Source organism: Cygnus atratus, chromosome 4 (assembly GCF_013377495.2).
Source record: "Cygnus atratus isolate AKBS03 ecotype Queensland, Australia chromosome 4, CAtr_DNAZoo_HiC_assembly, whole genome shotgun sequence".
NCBI lineage: Eukaryota > Metazoa > Chordata > Aves > Anseriformes > Anatidae > Cygnus > Cygnus atratus.
Genome location: NC_066365.1, coordinates 21376489 through 21398294, shown reverse-complemented (window position 1 = coordinate 21398294; position 21806 = coordinate 21376489). Strand labels below are relative to the sequence as shown.

The 21806-nt window shown below is 38.9% G+C and overlaps 1 protein-coding gene across 5 annotated transcripts in view; it reads left to right on the top strand.

Moving 5' to 3' along the window:
* The window catches only part of TENM3 (teneurin transmembrane protein 3), a 420747-nt gene that overhangs the window by 390133 nt on the left and 8808 nt on the right, over nt 1-21806 (top strand). For all 5 annotated transcript variants that reach the window (XM_035557879.2, XM_050710510.1, XM_035557878.2 and 2 more), the window contains 4 exons: nt 11383-11558; nt 12291-12526; nt 17376-17672; nt 19150-20761. In XM_035557879.2, coding sequence (XP_035413772.1) covers nt 11383-11558; nt 12291-12526; nt 17376-17672; nt 19150-20761 — 2321 coding nt within the window. The remainder of the gene's footprint in view (nt 1-11382; nt 11559-12290; nt 12527-17375; nt 17673-19149; nt 20762-21806) is intronic.

The following is a 21806-nucleotide window of genomic DNA, read 5'->3' as shown; positions in this document are numbered from 1 at the left end:
TCCTCACAGACGGCTGAGGACGAGTTGTGGTCAGCCCAGCATCAGGTGGCCGGGATCCATCCCTCTGCAGTCCCAGCCTAGGTGCATCTGCAGGAACCTTTGTAAAGAGGCAAAGCGATCAGTAAGTTTCCAAAGGCAGCAGGTACTACAGTTCCACACATCTACATTTTCTTTCATTTATGCCTCGTGCCCCTGTTTCCCTGAGAAGTGCAGACAACATAGCGATCGCCTTTGGCTTCCTCTTCCCCCTTCAGCTAATCTGAGATAACTTTGCTCCCTTAGCTGTGAATTCTTTCCAGTAGCCACTGATTATTATCTCTTTCCTGTCTTCTCCACTCTTGCCTCGCTCTCCTTTTGGGAGCAATGTCAGCAGGCAATATCTGATCCAAACTAAGATGCCTCCTCCTCTTCCCTGCAATTTCACTCCCTTTCTTCCAAGTGTCTTTTTGGCTCTCCAGACCCTCCCCTCCAACTGCATTTCCTTATTTCCTTACCTCGTATCTTGCTCCTTCCCATGTCTCCTGTCATTTCTCTAAGGCGTGTTTGGCTTCCCCGCCTTTTCCTTTCCCAGAGGTGCATTTCTTCTCAATCCCCTCTTGTATCTCTTGACAGTCCGTCCAATGTTTCCCCGGGCACTTCATGCCCTGAGCTCATTTGTCTTCTCGTTCCTCTCCTCCCTCTCTCGCTCAATTCCTGTCTCCAAGGGAATGCAACAGAAATCAAAGAGAGTGACATTAGCAGGCATAGCTCTTACAAGTTTACTTTGCTCCCACAGTTAAATTAATGAGCTTTCCAGCCCTTCCAGAAAGGCAGTGAAATTGTGCAGACTGTGAAATCCTTAGAAGAATTTTACAGGCGAGAGAGTCGCAGGTGAAATGTATTTCCACTGTGTGCTGCGGAGTATCATGCTTTACATATGATGCTTTTATTAACAATGCATTCATTGCTGTGGTTTCCTTAAAACTGCAGCATTCAGAGTAAGACCCTGCCTCTGGCTTGGACTTGTTTGGTTTCCCCGTGCAGCCAGCACATCATCTGTAACTGTCGGCATTTGGCAACAGGGAACAGATGATATTTTGCAGTATTTCTCTTGCTTCGTCTTAATGGCTTTTTTGTGGAGTCTGACTTGGAAATACAGAGATTTTGCTCGTAAAAAGTCTAAGGAAGTTTTAATGAAAAGTTAAATTTAGAGAAAAGCAAATATTTAATTTCAATCAGGTAAAAATTATCTCCCAATAACAGTGTCAATTCACTTGCACTTTTACGGTATATTAAGGTGTTCACAATTCAGTTTTCATCATTAATATTTGTATACTGTTTCTTGTAAATTTGTGGAGTTTTATTTGTGTTTCTACTTGTGTTCTTTTTTCTATCACATTTGTGCTTCAGTAATTTGGATATCAAAAAAATGCCTCCCCTTTTTTTCTTGCAATTTTTGGGCTTTCATTCTAATTTGATTTTGTTTTCTTAAAGTGCTAGAAACTTGTACAAAATTGTCATCTGTTTTTTGTTGTTTTGTTTTTTTAACAGTTCTAAACAGTGTTCTCTGAATGTCCTTGGTATCACAGTGGTTTTTAGATATTTTTCTCCTTTTACCATCAACAGCCTTCTATACCTTTTGCTTTTACTGTTGCTGCTTTGTGCTTCATCTGTCCAAATTGCAGTGTCTTTGAAGTAATTAACCACACTCATCACATTGGTTTTGTATAACATTCCCATACTGACTTTTGCATCCTCACATGAGCCCTTGCTTGCAAATCATGTCTTACAAGTGTGATAACGTTAATCTTCCCATATTATATTTACTCAAGCAACTTAATGCATGTTCTCTTCATTCTTAATTTTTTTCCTAAGTGTCATTTTTGGCATATTTTCTAGATACCTAGTCCTTGCACATGTGCCTCTTTATCCATGTTGCTTCTCTGAGTGCAGCAGGCAGTACACATATTACTGTCTGAAAGCACCTTTTAGGAACTAGCTGGTTCTCTGTTAGTCAACATTTGGTGTTTCTCCTCCTCTCAACATGGACCAGATTGAAATTCCAGTAGGCATAACCTTCTCTCACCATTTCATATAGACCCATGGAGGCAAGGCTGGCCAAAAAAAACATTAAAGCATTTCCCTCTATTCAAACTCGACAAATATTTCCTCTGTCCAGAGAGAATTCATGGAGAAAAATATCTAGCTGATGTGTTCAATTGTGCATGGCCACAACAGACTGAAGATTATTCTGTGTTTTAAACCTTCTCTTAGTTACATTGGTACTACACACACACACAGAACTGAGGATTCACACAACATGGATTTTCTGAGGAGAGCTTAGTGACAGTTGTGCTTACTGTCTGTGCTTACCATCTTTCTCTTTAGATAAATTTAGATAAATTGTTTTGTTTTGTTTTTTTAATTTCTAACTTCATTTTGCTGAGAACAGAGGTTGTGATCTCAGTTTTCTCAGCAGGAACACTAACTCAACTTTACAGTAAATTTCATAATTATAATACAACATGCTGTTAAATAGTATGATAAGGGTTATGCTATCAGTGGAGCACACAAACTTGCTGTTTCAGACTCATCCTACTAAATAACGAAGCAGACATTAAAAATAATCAATTAATAGCAATGTAAAATTTTTCAGACAACTTCAGCTTGTCCCCTAATTGCTCAGGTATCGGTAGCAGATCTAGTTTGATGGGCATTTACCCATTCCTTTTTTTTTGAATGTTTGCTATTTCTTGTCCTTAGAACTAGTCTAAGTAATAAAAGTAGAACTGAGAAACCATTGAATAGGTGATAATATCAAAATAGCAACACTGAAGACACATATCATTATTACATCCTACGTGCATGAGAAAAAAAGAAGTGCTTTGATTTCTGCCAAGAAAATCAGCATATGATGTCTCTGTGGTTTTGGAAAGCACTTAGAAGTAAAGATAGTTCAGCAAAAAAACAGTATCTTTCTTACTAATGACATAAATGTCCTGTACTGTCAATCCAATCAACTCTGTTTAGGCTTCTGAAAGTATCCATTTCACTTCTGGCTTTACCAGGAGCTTAAGAATACCATTTGTTCAGTTATCCCCATGGTAGTGTTCTTGTCCCATGTTCATTTTCTATATCAAGCACGAGTCAGTGAGGCTAGAGCCAAGCTCGCTGTCTCTCCTTTATACTCACTTCACCGGTGCACTGCGCATTGAAGGGCAGCTCCAGCCTTCACATAACAGCTGTGTTTTCAGTCCCACAGTATTCAAGCACAGTCCCCATGCTCAGGCCTCACCTTGCACTGCTTCTTTCACCAGGTGTTGCTTCGTTCACTGCAAAGCACCATGCCCCCAGAATGCCTGTCTTTGGAAGTCATTTTGGACTAGGTCGTAAAGATGGTCAATCTTTCTGAAGATTTTGGTCTTCCATTGTGTTGTTCCAATGTTACACATCATTGTTGGGTCTTCAGCCATATTCTTCCAATTTTTCTACACTCTGTGTCCATCTGGCTTTTCTTTCACATTTCTCCTTCATGGGTTTCCTGCAGGAAACTCCTCCCTGGAGCAAACTGGAATGGCATCAATATTCCAGTTTTGTCCTCCTCCTCTTCCCTTTTTTTCTCAGGAGCCATTGCCACAACACCTCTCAGAAGTAGTAATGTGTGCTACAACACAGAGTAATTATTTGTTTTTTGGGGGGGGCCTGTTTTCCAAAGGAGGCCATATTTCCAAAGTCATAAGGCTTATGCCTGTTGGTACTCAGTGCTGAAGTTATTCATCTGAATTTACCATTTACTAATTTAAATTACTTTGAACTTACTGTTCTAATCAGGTTGCTACAGTTTTCTTGAAAATGGGCAATTTGGATAGAGGAGGATGTCCTCAGTGAGGCCGGACCGATCAGCTTTTTAGGGAGTCTACAGGGCACATGGCACTGAAAGCCCTACCGAGTTCACCCAGAAGATGAGAGAGTCTGTCACTTCTGAAGCCTGCATTGGCTGGATATGATTCATGCACCAAAGCAGTAAGGGTTAATAAATTAACCACAGAACCTGAACCTAGCAAAATTTTTAGTACCTTGGCATTTCACTATCCTAAAAGAAAAAAATATATATATATAATTTTGTGTTCCTTTTGCTAAGTTTTCAAACATAATGTAATTTATTAAAGTTTTATTATGTCCAAGTTATGGGTTGTTGTGACCCTGTAAAAACACCTGGATAGTTTTTACGTTTTAAAGTGAAAAAGAAAAAAAGGGGGGGAAGCAACAGTAAAGCTTTTTCTGTAAACAACATCTGACCAAAGAGACCTGCCTTACATCCTTTTTTTCTTGAAAGGCCTGAGCACTCAGCCCTGATACTATAAGCAGACCTTACAATAAGGGCCAATCTGTCAAACAAAGTATATATACACCAAGATTTCTTCTATTTGAAAGGCCATATTCCAGTATTTATATCAGCAGGGCGCACTGTTTATTTGTACAGCAATAGATGAGCTAGGCAAGAGGGGGGGAATTGACAGAGGAACAAAACGTGGGCCTCAGGGAGCCCCAAGATCAAAGCCTGCAGGGAGCTGCCGCAGGACAAGCGCTCGCCTTGCACACCCCGACAAAAACCCACGACCAGACCCCACGGGGCTCGGGGCAGTGAATGCCTGTTAGAGCGAAGCAGAAAAGCAAGGCATGAGCGTTGCAGTCTTGTAGATAAAAGCCTGGCTGCAGGTCTGTGGCTGCCTGGCTACTGTTGTTTAGGTTCATCTTCGTACAAACAAGCCCCATGCCATTGGCCTTGAGACAGCTGTGCTTGGTTGGACAGTGTCAGCACTGCTGAGGAGCACCCCCAAAACCCTGGGAAGCATCTTTGTCCCCAGGTGACACCTCTAATTTAAGCCACGCCACCTCCATCCTGCTGCTCCCGCTGCACCCCTTCCCCTTGCACACACACCAGTCGTTCGTCCTCCTCTTCCAAAAGCACCAGCATCGTTCGCACAAGTTACTTATCCAGACTCTTGTGCATGTACACTTTGTGTCAGAAATGAGAGGTATGGCAGACTTCGTGGTTTGTGAGTGCTTACAAGAATATAAATGGCAGATGCTTATCACAGCAAACAGCACAGCGTTGGAAGACTGCAACACTGTACGGTCTGATGGAAGCAACGAGTAAAAAAGTTTGGCAGTCTTCTGGCAAAAAGTAAAGATAAAACAATGATAAATTCATGTATTGCTTCTTTCACTGCAAAATACCATTCCCCCAAAATACCCATCTGGAAGTCATTTTGGATTAGGCTGTAAAGGTGGTCAATCTTAGGGAAGCACGAGCACCGAACTCGCACTTGTTTTCATTGTTGTGCGATGAAGTGGAAAATGAGCATCAGAAACGTCTCGGCGCGGAAGTGGGTGAGCTATCGGGAGGGAAGGTGTTGATTCATTTCTGTGAGCTCCTTTCCAACAGACACATTTTCCGCAGTGATTTCGGTTTAGAGTGTGCCTGTTGTTTTGCAGATGAGTTATAGCTGTCAGGAATGGCCTATTTAGGTGAATTGTTCGCATGTCTAGTTTATTGAATGCCAGTTTACAGAAAAGACCGAAAACTATCCTTTTAACGTTATGACAAAATAGACACACACAAAAAAAGCCCCAAATGCTGCGGCTATAACAGGAGAAGGTGAAAAGAAAATTTGTCAATCACTTTCAAGCTGAGGAAATGTCTTCATTAAACATGGGCTGAAACATTCATCCTGACCAGGTTGCTAAGATAAAAAAAAAATCACCTGAATTATTTAACCAACTGTGCAGTTAGACCAGATTATCCCAGCTGAAGCTGGCCCTTCTCAGTGGAAGACAGGCATCAGATAAAGGGAGAGGAAAAGATGGCCAGCTGCTTGAATTCAGGCTTGAGTTTTCTGACACTTGTTTGAGCAAGACAAAGAAATTCAGCTGATACTTAACAGACTTTTAATGCCTTTCCAGCCTCTGTGAGTTTGCATTTTTCTGTCCAAATTCCATTTTAAAACCAAGTAGCGACAGATAAATTCCTATCCAGAATTGGATTTCAGGCTGCAGTTTACTTTAAGTGCTTCCAAGCATCACTCCTGGACCTATTTCCTGTGATTCGTATTCAGCTACTATTTTGTCAGATAAGTACAGGAGGAGTGAGATGGAGATGGAGGTAGAAGTGGAGAAGTAGAAGCATGAGAGGAAAAGTGAGGGGAGGCAAGATAAGAGACCTTTTTCATATATTTAAGGTTCTGTAAGACTGGTAAGAATACTGATTTTTTTTTTTTTTCTCAAGCTTAACAACTTTCCAGGTAAGAACAAAGGAATAAATGCTACCCTTATTAGACAGTAGTCCTTCATTTAAAAATAAATAAATAAAATCAAAGCTCTTGTCAATTCACAAGCAAGGCACTAAACCTTTTAACGTCTAATACAAACTGTCCAAATAAAGGAATATATGCAACCAGTATTTAAGTTCATATTATGTTTAAGAAGGCAGGTTATAATGTACGCATATCTGTAAGGCTACAGAGTAAAAGCCAAAAAAAAGGCAGAATCATTTGTCTGTCCATGTATCTGTAGGTTATTTTCAGTTTGTGCATTCCTAGCAGGATCATTCAGTCACTCTTGTTACAAGCAAAAAGCAAAAATGCATATCAAAATTGGGAAAGCAACTCAAAAATGGAGTGAAGGGGAAAAATTACCTAAATCTCATACTCTTGAAGTTAAGAGTCTTTTCCTCTCTTCCAAAAACCCACTTAATGCTTGAAGATGGTCAGAATAGAGCTCCCAGTAACTTGCCATGCCCAGTTTTAAAACGGGAGGACAGGGAAGTTCTGTATCAGTGACAAAATGATAATGAAAGGGAAGCTATATAAACTATGCATTTGTTTCCTTGTGATCAGCAAGATAACTTTTATTACTGTTTTAGCAAAGCAATGATACCCAATCAAGGTGGCTTCTCTTTACTGCAGTTTTCAAACATCAAGTTCACTTTTTGGAGGGACTGAGCTTCAGGTACATTATGGGAGGTTAACATGGCTGAAAGAAGGTATTTGCAAAATGACAAACATTCTTTAATGCTGAAGACAATAGTCTTCATTGTAAACGTGAACATAATGGCCACAAAAAGCTCAGTGAGACATTTCACTGCCAGGTTAGGGTGGATTTTCAGTATGTGTCTGAACACAGTGATTATACACCTAAACCAACAGCACACTGTACTGCAGAAAGTGAAATTTGAAGTTCCTGCTCTCACCCACCAATAAGCAGTGCATTGATATAAGAGGCTTCCTGTGAATAACATGAAACAAGTAGGGTAATGCTCCATGAATTTTCTAGCCACTCTTGGTAATTCAAGATGTATAAAGGAAATGCCTAATGTGCGGAGTGAGTATGTAACAGTACTTTTCATTCTACTGTCAAAATTATACATGTCTGTATTATGAGATGTATTCATGCCTCATTTCTCTAATACCGTATCCCAACTAATAGTATAATCCATAACCAGTCTTTAAAGAAATACATAATATACATTTGCACTGTATGTCTTGTTATCTGAAATGTACAGGAACCAGTGTGCCTTGCTCTTAAACCTGACATGTTTACAACAGCTGGAAAAAAAAATATGGAATTTATTTTGTTACAGGAATATGCTGCAGAGGTCTGTGGAAAAACAGTATCAGTCATAACTTAGCTATTGGCTTTAGCAGCAACCTTTACTATACACTTCATTTCTATAGCTCCCTATTTATGTTGAAGTAACTTCCAATATAAAACATTAATAATGCTCTGCAAGCTGGGGTCGAGCTAAATGTGCTCCAAACTATGATACAACTCACATGAGAAACAAGTCAGAAATAAAGAAAGTAGGGCATTTCCATCTGTGACAAGGATTGCCAGGAAGTTATCACTGCAAAGTGAAAATTGTCCTACATAGACTAGAACGGAAAATGGTCTGGGAAGGAATGTAATTAAAACTAAAGAAGATGAACAATGGAAGAGGGACTTCCAGCAGGTGAAGAGCGAAAGGTCAAGAATCTGGGAAGCTGATAATCATTATCTCTGAGAATTTCTCACTGCAGAAGGGGAAAACTAGCCAGCAGTGGCAGATCACCCCAAGGAAGAAAAAGAATTTGATCTAAGGGGAAATTCAGCTAGTGGTGGTGGCAACTGTCCTGCCCCTGCTGCTGTCTTCTGTAGTTATTGACCAAATATGAAGATCATTATGTTAATGAGTGGAACGGGGTTTATAGGATTAAAGCGCATGAGGTAATGCCCAGTAAGCAAGTTTTTGTTTTAGATTCTTGAAATGTTTATGTGCAACCTGCTCTTGAGGAATTTAAGAGAGAGGTTGAACGGCTTTGCCTGGTATAGGAGGCAGATCAGAGGGCTGAGCAGTAACATGTGTGCCTGTGCTTGTGTTTGGATGAAAAGATCAAAGAGGCTGTGAAATGCCAAATATAGGTGCTTGCCCTCTAGACTTTATATCTCATTCCTGTTAGGGCAATTTCAATATTAGAACACAAGACAGATAAAATAAATCTCTCGGTCTAAAACTGACAATCTTGGATGAATAAATTCACCTTGGCAGCAGAACGCAAGGATATTTGGATGTAATAAGAAAAATAGCATAGGAATGCCCAAAGGTATGAGTGATGTTGCTATGTTGAGCGTTGATAAGGCTTTCATTGTGGGCAAAAAGATATCAAGTATAGAAGTAAGTGTAGTATTCAATGTGCTGTGAACAGAATGAAGGACACACTTTACAATCCATCATAAAATGGAATATGTAATAAATTGTAGAAAGACCTATTTCCTTTCTTTCTTTTTGTTCCTGGCTATAAAAGTATGAGAAATCCTATTCTTACTTTTCACATCTCATTCACATTGTCTTCCAGCACTAGGATGCCTGAACCAAGCAATCATGGCTTTTAAGATTCTTTTAGCTTTAAAGTCATGTTTTTAAGAACATGAATGTGTAGCATGAATTTTGCTGATCTTTGAACTCTTCCCCTCTGTAATAATATTAGCTGCTTATTCCAGGCTCATGGTGTGCTTTTTATGTATTTGTGAAAGAAAAGAGACCAGTTCAGGAACTATATGCACAGACTCAAAAAATAATACGGAAGCAAGAATGCATAAAACAAGAATAGCAATGTTCAGCGCTGCATACTGTAGTGAAGCCACACACTCTACTGAAAACTACAGATGCATAGTGCTTCCCAGCTCCAGTGTTGTACTCAGAAATATGTATAATTAATTTCTCGTAAATGTTACGATTCAAAGGAAGAAAAGTTCTTACAGAGAAATCTTACCTTTTGTAACTTTAGGAAGCATTGTTCCAGATGAAAACTGGCATTTGGCTCCTGGAATCAAAGGACACAAGTAGCTCCCGAAAAGATAACTTGATACCATTTTCAAGCACTCTTCCGTAACATGAAAAATAGGAAAGGACAGTAATTGGGGAATATATGTTCCCCTGGGAGTTTAAAAGGGAAGTTGTGCATGAAAAGAAAATAATTTTACGGAACTGAAGGTCATTAATGGGCTTGCAGTCAAATTTACGCACAAGGAATGTTGGTGTATTTGTTTCAGTTTCTTGCATAAATGCAGCATCTCAGCTTGCCAAGTCCTGTATGGGAAAAACAGCCAATATTAGGTATAGAAACACCCTGGAAGAAACCCTGTTGTCTGAAATATACTTAACTTCAAGAAATAAGTTTCCCCACTTGATTTCCCTGGCTTGCAGAAGGGCTTCTGATTTTTAAACATTCTTTCCTTTTTCCTGTTGCTAAGTGCAAGTCTCTCATAAACAAAGGAAATCAACTGTGTTAAAAGGATGAAAATGACTGTGTGCAAAAAGCTGTCAAATCTACAGAGTAAGCAAACTGGAAAAAAACATTTCTAAACCTAATCCTTTCAGTTACAGCAATCCGTGCAGTACTCACGATGTACAGAGAAAGTGAGGGTATTGTGGGTTAAAACAGTTTGGAGTTATTTCTCCCAATTTAAAAAAGAGTTTCTGTAGCCTCAGTGATATACTTGGTTTGTTTTGTTGTTGTTTGGTGGGTTCTTTCCCAGAAGGAGCATTTTGATGATAATTGTAAGTATGAAGAGCCTAGCATGCTTTGTGGATCTGCAGGGTCATGTTATAGGTACTTCAGGAGAATAAAGCTTCCTTCAGCTTCCTACTGCACAGTCATGGTAGAGGGATGGACAACTCCTGACATCAAACAGGTCTTAGGTGGGCTGAATCACCCTTTAGATACTTGTTTTGCTCCGTTGCAGACACAGGGAGACTCTAATTCTGAAAAATATGTCTCAGCTGAACACCTGAGCTGATGAATCCAAGCTGTAGTATTTGAAGAGCTAATCCTAAAGGCAGTTGTATGACCTGAAGCTTACACAGTGCCTTACCTCTGTACACTGTGACTGCAGTGTATGTTTGGATTTGACCATGGTCTTGGTGCTGTGTTTGAAAAACATAGTGGAAGTACCCCTTCATTCACTGATTGCTTACTTGGGTCTCAAGAAGTACTGTTAGGAATTGTCTGCATTTCTGATGGGATCACTTTGTTAGTCTCGTTTTTCACATGCACAGAGCTGCACATACCTTATCAATGGTATTAGTAGCTGGGGTATACCTAACAGCACAGGAGAATACACATTTTACAAGTCCTAGGTCTATTTCAATTACAGACATCATATCTACCTACCTAGTCTTGAATGGATATGTAACTATTGGTTTAAAGAAATGTCAGTGGCACTAGAAAAAAGCTTCTCCTGTGTGGCTTGTGCCACAGTTCTCAGGCTATGATCCACAGGCAGCTATCAAGTTATATACGCTAGCTGCTATGATTTCCAGCTACAAACAGCTTAAGTAGAATAAATATTACCCGAGATTCTTTCTCTTAATAATACAAGGGATGTTAAGCATTCAGGAGAGCAGGTGGTCCACATAATCAGTGAATAGGAAGGGGCAAAGGGAAAGTCTGTTTAGATACCCTTTTTATGAAAAATTTTGAGGATTCCTACAATAACAGAAAAAATCTATTCCAATAACAGGGAGTGAGTACATAATGCTACGGAATTTAGCACCAACAAATACTCTCCCTTTGAAACGGTGAATTAGATGTGCAGCAGGATCTGGTCACACTTCAAAGAATCATATGCAGAGCTGAAGATCCATCTGTTTGCTCTTGCTATCGCCATTGAGGCTCCTGTATGTTAAACAGTCTTTTGACTACTTCAAAGCACGTTTGAAGTCTTTGCTGTGCCTATCCCATGCACAAAAAGCAAGAGTGCATTAACAATATGAGTCGCTGGTATTTTTGTTCATTTTGCTTGTAAATGAAAACAATTTGTTCCTGCTATGTATCATTTTTGGACTTTTTTTTTTTTTTTTAGCTATGATAGTGAGGGCCGTCTAACAAACGTTACATTCCCTACTGGAGTTGTCACAAACCTTCACGGGGAAATGGAAAGGGCCATTACGGTGGACGTTGAATCATCCAGCAGAGACGAAGATGTCAGCATCACTTCCAACTTATCATCAATTGATTCTTTCTATACCATGGTTCAAGGTACTGTACACAAAACATTTCTCAGCAGATACTGACCTGAAAACTCTTTTCTTCTGGTACAAACAGCTTAGATGAGATGCCTTAGAGGGAAACTTAGAGGCCTAGTGTTTGGAGGAGGAGGTGATACACACATGCTTTTATACATATATAAAAAGAGCTGTTCAGGGAAGGAAGGAGGTACAATGAAAGTATAATTAAATGTTTTCTAACCAAATAGCTTTTGCAAACAGTTGTTGGAAGTAGTCAGAATACCTACTTTGCATAAAAAGGGAATCTGGAAAAAGAGTGTGAAATGGATTGCAAGGGAAATTGGTGTAAAAATAGCATAATGTGAGATTTGAGCTTTAAAATAGCGTGTGGCATCCCAGCAGCCACATCCTTGCAAAAGTCACTAGTCACAACATACTTTGGATGTGGCCAAAAATGCCAACTGAAACAGCAGAGAATATGTTTTGTGCAATTCCAGAGACTATATTCAATATACAAAGAATATAGGTGGGATTTTTCGGAGGTGTTTAAGTGACATCCCAAAGGTGTTTTTGCTCTCATGGGATACACATGGATGTGACACAGATGTTTTCATCAGTCTCACCCTTGGTGTTTATTTTAGTCAGGTCAGTAGGTGAAGTCAAGATTTTACATGCATATATTGCATAAGGAGTAGAGAACAAAGGCAGACTTAACCCACATATGTAATGTGTGTTTCTCTGTGTGTTTTTTTTGCATTTTCAGATCAGTTGAGAAACAGCTACCAGATCGGTTATGATGGCTCGCTCAGAATCCTGTACGCCAGTGGCCTGGATTCACACTACCAGACAGAGCCGCACGTCCTGGCTGGCACTGCCAACCCGACAGTAGCAAAAAGGAACATGACCCTCCCAGGGGAGAACGGGCAGAACTTGGTGGAGTGGCGATTCCGGAAAGAGCAAGCCCAGGGAAAAGTCAATGTGTTTGGCCGAAAGCTTAGGGTAAGCATGCAAGCATGTGTGGTGTCTATTGCATTCTCATTAACTGAGAGGAAACGTAAATGCATTCTTGTAGGTATTGCCATCCAACAACCACAGAGTATTTACCGCAGATAAGCTTACTGTAGAGTTGAAAGTTGTTGCTTTTGTTACTTTATATATTGGCTCTTTTTCCATATTAATTGCTCTTTTCTGCGGATTCTAAACTGTTCTTTTTAGCCTTCAATGCCTTGAAATGACTCAGGATAAAAAGAATATTTTTACTGCTTTCCTTCACTTTTTATTTCCAGCACTGAACTCACACACCTGTTTTTGAATCATTTTAAATTAGTCTACCATGAGTTAGCATGGTCTTAGAGTTTTCTTTCTTTTAAATTTTAAATAAAAAATGTACTAATACTTATTTCTGGTAGAAAGGGTGTAACACTGTGTGAATGTGTATGGCATATTCCTCTAACATATGTCTTTACCATTTTGTTGGCATTTCTTCTTCCTATATAGTGTGTGAAATGTAAGTAGGAAGCAAACTATGATTTATGACAGCCATTTGGTAAAGACAACATAGATTAAGCATTTAAAATTGGGTTGCCAGGAAACCATTTCGAGACCACATCAGAGGTCTGACATACTATTAGGACTGAACTCAGTTCTTTAAAATAAGGCCTAGGCAGTATATCAAATAAAGGTAAGTAATTTCAGACCACTTGACTTCTGAGAGGTAACATGGCATTTTTTAATTTTAATTTTTTTTACTTTCCTTTGGGAAGGAGGGAATGCTGCCATATATCTTCTATCTCTCTCTACCACTTGCTCTGCAAGAAGAATTGTTTTTTTCTAAGAAGGAAGAATGATTATGTACAATAGCTGCTGCTTAAGAACAACATAGTTGTACCTAGCTGTGGTAGCAGTCTTACCATGAATAAGGAAGAGCAAAAGGAATCCATACTTGTGGAGCTCATCCTTGTGGTTCTGGTTCATAGCCATCTCATTACATAGCAAGTTGGGATAATACACCTGCCAAGTAATTCATGAAGGAAGGCTAAGAAAATAAATAAATAAATAAATAAATAAATAATCATACCAATAGCATGGTTGGTTTTGGTATTGAAACAAATCTCTATGAGTCCAGTTCTAAAAAGCAAAGCAAAATTTTGTCATTTGGATGCAAAGGAGGTTAAAGAAATGTCATGGGCAACTCTGACTTGGAAGAGTTGAAAGAAGGAACAGCAAAGAGGGAAAGACCTAACATGAGAGAGGGGAAGTGAGAGATCATAAATTAGGACAAAACAGTGGTAATTAAAAATGTATATGCAAATGTGATAAGTAGGGCAAGCAGAGAATATGGGCTAATAAGAGAAAAGAAAATTGCTACCAAATTATAAAAGGGAAGTTTTTTGGTTTTTGTTTTTTTTTAATTGGTTTACTTAGGAAGATACTGCAGAAATGTTGCTCAGGGGTAGGTGGGGGGTGGAGAAAGAAAACAAGAACTGAAAGAACAAGAATAACTTACAGAGCTCATCATTTCCATCTACAGATATGTCAGTAACATTTTGCTGCAGAGAAGACAAATGTAGACAAAAAACAGTGACAAAATGTATTGCCAGTAAATGTACTCATATATATGACACTTTCACTGCATTATATATATGCAGTATGTAACACCAGGAAGTACACTGTGGTACTCTCCCGGGTTTCTATCTTGTATTAGTTATACCCACTACTAGTAGTCTTCATAAAGAAATTAATAACTGTGTTTTTCACCATTCCTGAACTCGACAAGCCTCTGTCAATCTAACTTTTGTTCAGATTCGTTTCGTGTGTGCTCTATAAGATAGCTTCGTCACTGGACCTGTACATCTGTTTTTAAGCTGGTGTTTGGCGGAGGTGCCGGCAGTCCTCTTCAGGGAAGAGCCATTTTGGGGCAGTTTTACTGAGGCCAAGACAGACCCTCACTTACCAGGTTGTTAAATAAAGGAACTGATACGAGTTCTGTCTCAGGGGGTGCACCTAGTGAGGACAGGTTACACCAGAGAGGGACCTCACAATAGGGGTTTTTGCACTACCTCCTCCAGACAAGCTCCAAGTCCTGCAAACATCCCCAGTTTTCACATCACCTCTTGAATCTCTCTGTAGGGCACAATATACCCCTACTCCTAATGGGGAAATCACTGTCTGGTTTCATGCTTCTCAGGGAGCCACTGGAAAGAAAACCAGGAGATAGAGCAGAGCAGGATAGCTGGACACCGTAATTACTGAAAGAGTAGGACAGGATATAGGGGGTGTCAAGAGACTTGGTTTTGTGTCATTGTGTTTGTTCATTGAAAATTTCCTGAATTACTGTTTATATCATAATGAAGCCCAGAATTACCAAATGTATTTAGAGGTATGATTGTTTTAGACACAATAAAAATGTTTACACTTTGCTGTAGAAGCATTCAACCAAAGCTAATTTGTCCTTCTAACTGCCACGTGTATTACAAGATCATGCAAGCACAGCCACTTTCACCCAAAGCTCACGTTTGAATGCAAGAGCTCTGTCAGCAGATTTTGGAAGCATGAATCTGGCTACAGAAAAAGGCACTTCCTTTCTTCTAGTATCCTGCCCTTACACAGACAAGAGAGATGGAAAGTGAGAATCAAGGGATGTTATTATCCCATTTAGCAGATAAGGCAGCGAGAGAGCTAGATTAAGTACTTTGCTGTAATTTACACCGGAAGGATGTGCTTAGCCACGAAATTAACCACAATTGCTTGGACATCTGCCTTAACCATAAAACCATCCTTCCCTCTTTGCCAGTTCAGAAATCAGAAGTACCTATTCTCACTTCAGCATCTAAGCCTGAGAGGCAGACAAGAAAATTAATAAAACTCATAATTAAATGTAAAATAAAGAAGGTAAGATGGAGAGAGAGGGAAGAAAAAAATCAGAGAAGCAAAACGGGCAGGGAGAGGGAGAGATGAGTGCAGGCATGCGTGGGAGAGGCTGAGAGAGAAAAGCCAGCAATAAACAAGATTTAAGTGTAAATTTAGGCAAATGATTGAATATAAATGTTGGAAAACTTAAACAAAAAATACCTGAAAATGAAAAAGTTAAAAAAAAAGAAAATAAAAGAGGTTAAACTACTTTTAGAATCAGTCTTGTAGCATTAATTTTTCACAGTATGTTTAAATAATATTTGATGGCTCATTGGGTTTATAATGTAGCTATTCTGCATCTACTAGACTTTGTGTTCCTTACTTAGAAGATTTACATGAAAATAGGATTTTTTGTTCTGAAATTGATAGTGCAGATTGTTGTCATGCCAGTGATTTCATATTAAAAATGAGCACGTTAACATAAATAGGGGTAATGAAGATCGATAAATAGACAGATATAAGCAAAACAGAATATTTTGAGTTTTTTTCATGTTCTCCTATAACCCATTGCCATCGCTTTAATACCTTTTGTGCTAATAACAAAGGATCTAATTTATATTGATCTTTTAGAAGATCATCATCCTCTGGGTAAAAGTATCAAAGTCCATGATATATGGATTTTTGAACATGCAGCTCTAAAAAATGCAAAAATCCTCCAGCCATTTATTTGGTCAGGATATCTATTTTCTTTCTCTCTTCAAAATGCTATTTAGTCATCTTCATTCTTCACTTCTTTGGTATATATGCATCAAATACTTGAATAAGAATTTTTAACAGATCTTAATGCACATAGTTATATGTCTGTCCCCTACTTCTCATATGTTAGCAAGATACAGTGTTAAAAATCTTAGTTATCAGTGTTTCATCCTTACCTGGAATAACTTTAAAAGGCACAGCATATACAGAAATGGTTTTCAGATGGACAAAGAAACTTAGAGGCCTGCTTGAGAACACTAGAAAGCAGTTACAGAAGATGAACAGAGAATTGCAAAAATGCCAGTATGGGAAAGGAAAAACAGACGTTTTCATTTCACAAATACAAAAAATGAAAGCTGATTCAATGAAACTGAAAGTTAGCATATTTGAAACACTAAAACAGAGGGGACATATTCCAGTTTTAAAGGTATTACATAAAACTCACTATCCATCACTGTGTTTACATATATTAATTTAAAGAATAAATAAATATATATATCTGTTTGACATTAAAATAATTACAAACCTCAAAGCATTTATAACTGTTTTGCAGTGGTTCTGTAGTCTTCCAGCCATTTATGGCTTTAACTGGTCAGTTAACTAGGCAAAGGACTTAAACCTATACTGAAGATTTCAGCATAATAATACATTGTGGCTGTGGATCATATACTGAGTTAAATTTCCATCTGAACTAGAAAGGTGAAAGCCTGTGTTCTAAAAAGTGTTTGATCTTAATTTGAAGATTAAATGTGTTTTGAAGATCTTAATTTTGTATTTATTCTTTTGAAAAATACTTGCTGTGGAGGATTAGGACTCAGTTCATTCTTAGAGTTTGATAGTCATGACCTGGACCAGCAGTTGCTGGGATATGTCTTAATAGTTTGCTAGATATATTTTAGACTGCCACAAAATAAATAGTTATTTCTCTGAAATGGCACTGTTTATTCAAGAAGTTTTCAGTGCATATTTTTAAGTATTTTCTTAACAGTTGACTAAGCATCAAGGAAGAACACAAATAGCAACACATTCTGGGCCATCTCTTCATATAATGAAGCCTCTTAAAATATATGCTAATGTAGTGCATCACATTTATATTAGGAAGTTGCTAAAATAATTTATATACACAGCAAATCAATCACTGGAAATGGTATTCAAAGAATAGCTAGCATTTTGTGGAAATAATAGGTGGGTAGTGTTTGAACAGCATGATTTATGATGTCATTTTGTTTGTTTTAAAAAGGTTAATGGCAGAAACCTCCTTTCAGTTGACTTTGATCGAACCACAAAGACAGAAAAGATCTATGATGACCACCGTAAATTTCTGCTGAGGATTGCCTACGACACATCAGGGCACCCCACGCTGTGGCTACCAAGCAGCAAGCTGATGGCTGTCAATGTTACCTATTCATCCACAGGGCAAATAGGCAGCGTACAGCGTGGGACGACTAGTGAAAAAATAGAGTATGATGGACAGGGAAGGATAGTGTCTAGAGTGTTTGCTGATGGGAAAACTTGGAGTTACACGTACTTGGAAAAGGTAAGGAACACTCAGGGTTTTAAAAATGCTTTGAATGTGCTAAAATTGTGCAGCGTCTGACTGCTGTATGCAACGTAAAAACAGGTAGTGGAAGCGTATTTCAATTACTCTTACATATCAACATGTGGTTCCTATGGGAATGTTTTATAAAACAGATATGTAACCGTGCTGTAGCTAATTGTTAAGAATTGATGACTTTCTAAATTAAGCAGCATCTGTATTTACCTTTTATTTCAAATGCTTAAAATAAGGTACAGGAATTAGATGTCTGCAATATAATTCGGTAGAAAATCATTTATTTGTAAATTATTCACTTCTTTCTTCACTACCAAGAAAATCTTGTTTTTAAATAGTTGTGTCTGTCAATTTACACTTCCTATATGTTGTAGCATAGAAATAAATAATAAGCAAAAATCAGAGTTCTTCATTAGATATACTGATTACTGAATGATAGCTCTTCCTCTAGAAATAGCTGTGAAAATCCCCCTTGTGAGTTCTCATGCCTGCTTCTACTCAGGCAGATAATGATAGGACAAGGGATAGGACTGGTATGTTGAGGATAGGACTCTTTTAAACTAAAAGAGGGGAGCTTTAGATTAGATGTTAGGAGGAAATTCTTCACTCAGAGGGCAGTGAGGCCCTGGCACAGGCTGCCCAGAGAAGCTGTGGATGCCCCATCCCTGGAGGTGCTCAAGGCCAGGCTGGATGGGGCTTTGGGCAGCCTGGGCTGGTGGGAGGTGTCCCTGCCCATGGCAGGGGCGTGGGACTGGGTGGGCTTTAAGGTCCCTTCCAACCCAAACCATGCTGTGATTCTGTGCAAAAACAGAATCAATTTCTTTGTGGGATTTAAATTGTTCCTATTTAATCTGTTGCTTAGCAAATACTGTTTGCCAGTCATTGCAGACATAATTTAATTCAGACCTATGATACATAATAGCCACACATCAGAAAAATGTTAGAATAATTCCGAGTGGCTCCTTCTGATATAAATAATCAAACAATTCTTTTGTCTATGTCTTAACACGTACAGAACACAGTATTCAGAGATCTCAGGCTATTCAAATTCTTTAAAGTCATCTCTAATTGTAGGGAAGAAATTGTATCTCCCATATGTTGTTCTCCTCCTGAGTTAATGGCTCCAAGACAGTTTTTCTTCTTCCCATATTAAACATGACTTATCTGAATCCATTGACAATCTGCTGTTTAGCTGTGAGTGCTTGATAAAAGAGTGATACAGTCATAACAAGCAGCAAATTATGAATGTCGAACTACTAATTACAGAACCCCTTAAAATTAAGCATCCAAGTAAATTAGGCAGGGAGATGTTAACAACATGTAAGGTCAAGGATAACTCAATTAAAGAGGAGATAATTTTCTCAAGTGGGAATGTCACATTTTTGCAAAGAAATAGTATCAGTATATGTGGGGGGGTACTCCACCATTTGTCACATGGTAAAAATCTGTTCTTAATTTTCAGTCAATGGTTCTTCTGCTTCATAGCCAACGGCAATATATCTTTGAATACGATTTGTTGGATCGGCTTTCTGCTGTCACCATGCCCAGTGTTGCTCGTCATACTATGCAGACTATTCGCTCCATTGGCTATTACCGGAATATATACAACCCCCCTGAAAGTAATGCTTCTGTTATAATGGACTACAATGAAGAAGGGCAGCTCCTTCAAACTGCTTTCCTGGGGACAAGCCGAAGAGTATTATTCAAGTACAGACGGCAGACCAAGCTCTCAGAAATTTTATACGATAGTACAAGAGTTAGTTTTACTTATGATGAGACAGCAGGAGTCCTGAAAACAGTAAACCTCCAAAGCGATGGCTTTATCTGCACCATTAGATACAGGCAAATCGGCCCATTGATTGACAGACAGATCTTCCGCTTTAGCGAAGACGGAATGGTAAATGCCCGATTTGACTACAGCTATGACAATAGCTTCAGAGTGACTAGCATGCAAGGTGTCATCAATGAAACCCCATTGCCAATTGACCTCTACCAGTTTGACGATATCTCCGGTAAAGTAGAACAATTTGGGAAATTTGGAGTTATATATTATGATATTAACCAAATCATCTCTACAGCTGTAATGACTTACACAAAACACTTTGATGCACATGGTCGCATCAAGGAAATTCAGTACGAAATATTTCGGTCACTAATGTATTGGATTACAATTCAGTATGATAACATGGGACGAGTGACAAAAAGAGAAATTAAGATTGGGCCATTTGCCAACACCACGAAATACGCTTACGAGTATGATGTAGATGGTCAGCTCCAGACAGTTTATCTGAATGAAAAAATAATGTGGCGATACAACTATGACTTGAATGGCAACCTCCACTTGCTCAACCCCAGTAGCAGCGCCCGTTTGACGCCACTCCGCTATGACCTGAGAGACAGAATAACCCGGCTAGGGGACGTGCAGTATCGATTAGATGAAGATGGATTTCTGCGTCAGAGGGGTACTGAAATCTTTGAATACAGTTCAAAGGGCCTTCTTACTAGAGTTTATAGCAAAGGCAGTGGATGGACAGTGATTTACCGTTACGATGGACTCGGACGACGAGTTTCCAGTAAAACCAGCCTTGGACAGCATCTCCAGTTTTTTTATGCAGACCTTACTTACCCAACCAGGATCACTCACGTATACAACCACTCAAGTTCTGAAATCACTTCTCTTTACTATGACCTGCAAGGACATCTTTTTGCCATGGAGATTAGCAGTGGAGATGAGTTTTACATTGCATCAGACAATACGGGGACACCACTGGCTGTTTTTAGTAGCAATGGTCTCATGCTTAAGCAAATTCAATACACTGCTTATGGAGAGATCTACTTTGACTCTAACCTTGACTTCCAGCTGGTAATAGGATTCCACGGAGGCTTATACGACCCACTGACCAAGCTAGTCCACTTTGGAGAAAGAGATTATGACATAATGGCAGGCCGGTGGACAACACCTGATATTGAAGTCTGGAAGAGAATTGGGAAGGATCCAGCTCCTTTTAATTTGTATATGTTTAGAAATAACAACCCAGCAAGTAAAATACATGATGTGAAGGATTACATCACAGGTAAAAGAAGGTTACTTAAATTGCAAGACTTGCTCAAACTTTTCTCTCTCTGTATTCTTATAATCTGGAATCTGTTTATCTGGGTTAGAGACTGAGGATACTCTGTGTGGAAGGTTACTAAAGAAACTCGCAGGGAAAATAATTGTTCAGAAAAGTATTTGGCATTTAGGACCAGATCAACAAAGTGATTTTAGCTTGGTGTGCTAGGCCTATAAACATCCAGTTTAGACTGGAATGTACAATTTTGGTGAAGTACCTTGGTATGTTGTATTTGGAAAAGCTATTTACGAGAAAACATTAAGCTCTCAACAATGAAATGAACTACAGCGAACATGCTCATCATGAATGGTGAAATAGCAATCTTGAAATATCTTGTCTAGCTTTAGACATTGATTTAGGTACCTAAGAGAGATGGAAATACACAACATATTATTAGCTTTTAGGCATAGGTAACTACAGTAAGAGAACTACTTGTGTCCTACACAATCCTTATGATGCCCTAGTATTAGACTTGACCCAAAACGATAATTCAGAGTATCTCAGTATACAGAGGGGTTGAGTTTTCCAAAGTACATTTCAACATACCAGTGCAATACGTCTCTTCCTCATCCACCAACTGAACTGTAACACTGGGTTGCTCAGAGATCTCAGTGTATTGGGAGAGGAAAGGGGAGTTCTAGGTTCTCCTTCCAGTATTGTAACACATTGCCAAGTGCTCTTATAATGAAAATAGATAGACTTCTTGAGCAAGTACAAGAGCAAGATCCCCACAAGAACACTCATGAGAGTCTCCTTACATTTGAATTAGTCTGGTTTTTTGGTGGTTTTTTTTTAGTTTTTTTTTTTATGGATCAGGGCTATTGGGCAGTAAGAAATGCATATTTGTGTACCAAAAACAAGAGGGAGTGAGAATGTACAGTAGCAAGGGCAGGAGGAGTCTTTCTGTGACCAGTTAAATTCATGAACACGGCAGAAAGTGTTCACTGGAAGTATGTTGGTTGATATTTGCCAGAGTGTGTTTTTGCAAGGCTGCTAACGTAAATTG